General features: G+C 59.8%; 1 protein-coding gene across 1 annotated transcript in view; it reads right to left on the bottom strand.

Moving 5' to 3' along the window:
* Positions 1–6: 6 nt before the first annotated feature.
* The window catches only part of TMEM72 (transmembrane protein 72), a 7,319-nt gene continuing 6,231 nt past the window's right edge, over positions 7–1,094 (bottom strand). Inside the window, exon 6 of the mRNA XM_008643898.2 lies at positions 7–1,086. Coding sequence (XP_008642120.1) covers positions 733–1,086 — 354 coding nt within the window. The 3' untranslated portion in view covers positions 7–732. The remainder of the gene's footprint in view (positions 1,087–1,094) is intronic.

Raw genomic sequence — 1,094 nt, 5'->3', positions numbered from 1 at the left:
TCAGGACCTGGGCTGCTCCATCATCCCAAAGTTCTTCTAATTCAAGGGGGCTGTCCAAGGAGGGGACACCTCGAAGGCCTCTGCTCCTGCTTAGGTGTCCCCAGGGCCAGAGATTATTTCCCTGCTGGGCTCAGAGAGTGCCTGGTGGTGGTACTAAGCAGGTGCTAGGGCCAGGGGTGTGCTTGGTGTCAGCCCATTTCTGAAATAATGTTTTGGATGTCTCAAGCTGCTACAGCGCGTGCAGGTGCTGTGAGGGAACCCGCGGGCTGCAGTGCCCTGTGCTGAATGTGGCCCAGCCCCGAGCTCTGCAATGTGCAGCGAGGACCAGAGGGACACAAGTGCCCCAGGAGAAGGTGCTCTGGGGCATGGCAGTCTCCCCTCCTCCTGCCTGTTGCTGCCAGAAAGGAGGCACAGGCCATGGCTGAGATGTCAGGCAGGAGCACTGCAGTGGCGTGTAGTGCTGAACAGGGTTGTGACACGTGTATGAGGCTGTGGGAGCAGAAACCTTGCTGTGCTGGCACTGCCCTGGCTGAACCACTGCCTGTCCCCTGGCCCTGCACAACGCGTGTGACCAGGTAGTGCAGGCAGCCCCTCTAAGAGGGGGTGGCACAGTTGTCACCCCAAAAGTATGGAAGGCAGAAAGGGCCACCTCCTGGGGCCCTTTGGCTGCTGCTGGAGCATCTATCCATTCCAGGGTAGCAGGTCTGTCCTGTCCTCGTTCCTGCCGAGGGCTCAAAAGAGGCCGGCAGAGCTGAGAGGAGCGAGGATGATGGGGGCATCAGGTGGGGTGAGGATGGGTGTTGTGTCCGATGTGGTCTCCTCAGCCTCACTCTCCACATCCTCCAAGTTCTCGCTGACAGAGGGGATGATCTGCACCACCTTCTCCTGAAAGTGCACTTGCTTGCGAGGGACTGGCACGGCTGCTGGTTGGGCAGGAGTTTCGGGGGCTGAGGTCCTGTCCTTGCTGCCTTTCAGGATGCTCTTCATATGGCCCAGGAGTGAGCAGTGCTGCTCCCTCTGGGCCCCATGGAAGGTGTAGGTCTGCTCAGTGTCACCAATGATGGTTGGGGCTGCCTCAGTGGCCGAAGGGTCCA

The sequence above is a fragment of the Corvus brachyrhynchos genome, unplaced genomic scaffold (genome assembly GCF_000691975.1).
Source record: "Corvus brachyrhynchos isolate BGI_N302 unplaced genomic scaffold, ASM69197v1 scaffold61, whole genome shotgun sequence".
Classification (NCBI taxonomy): Eukaryota; Metazoa; Chordata; class Aves; order Passeriformes; family Corvidae; genus Corvus; species Corvus brachyrhynchos.
The sequence above is the reverse complement of the archived record's forward strand: the minus strand, read 5'-3'. Positions and strand labels throughout refer to the sequence as shown.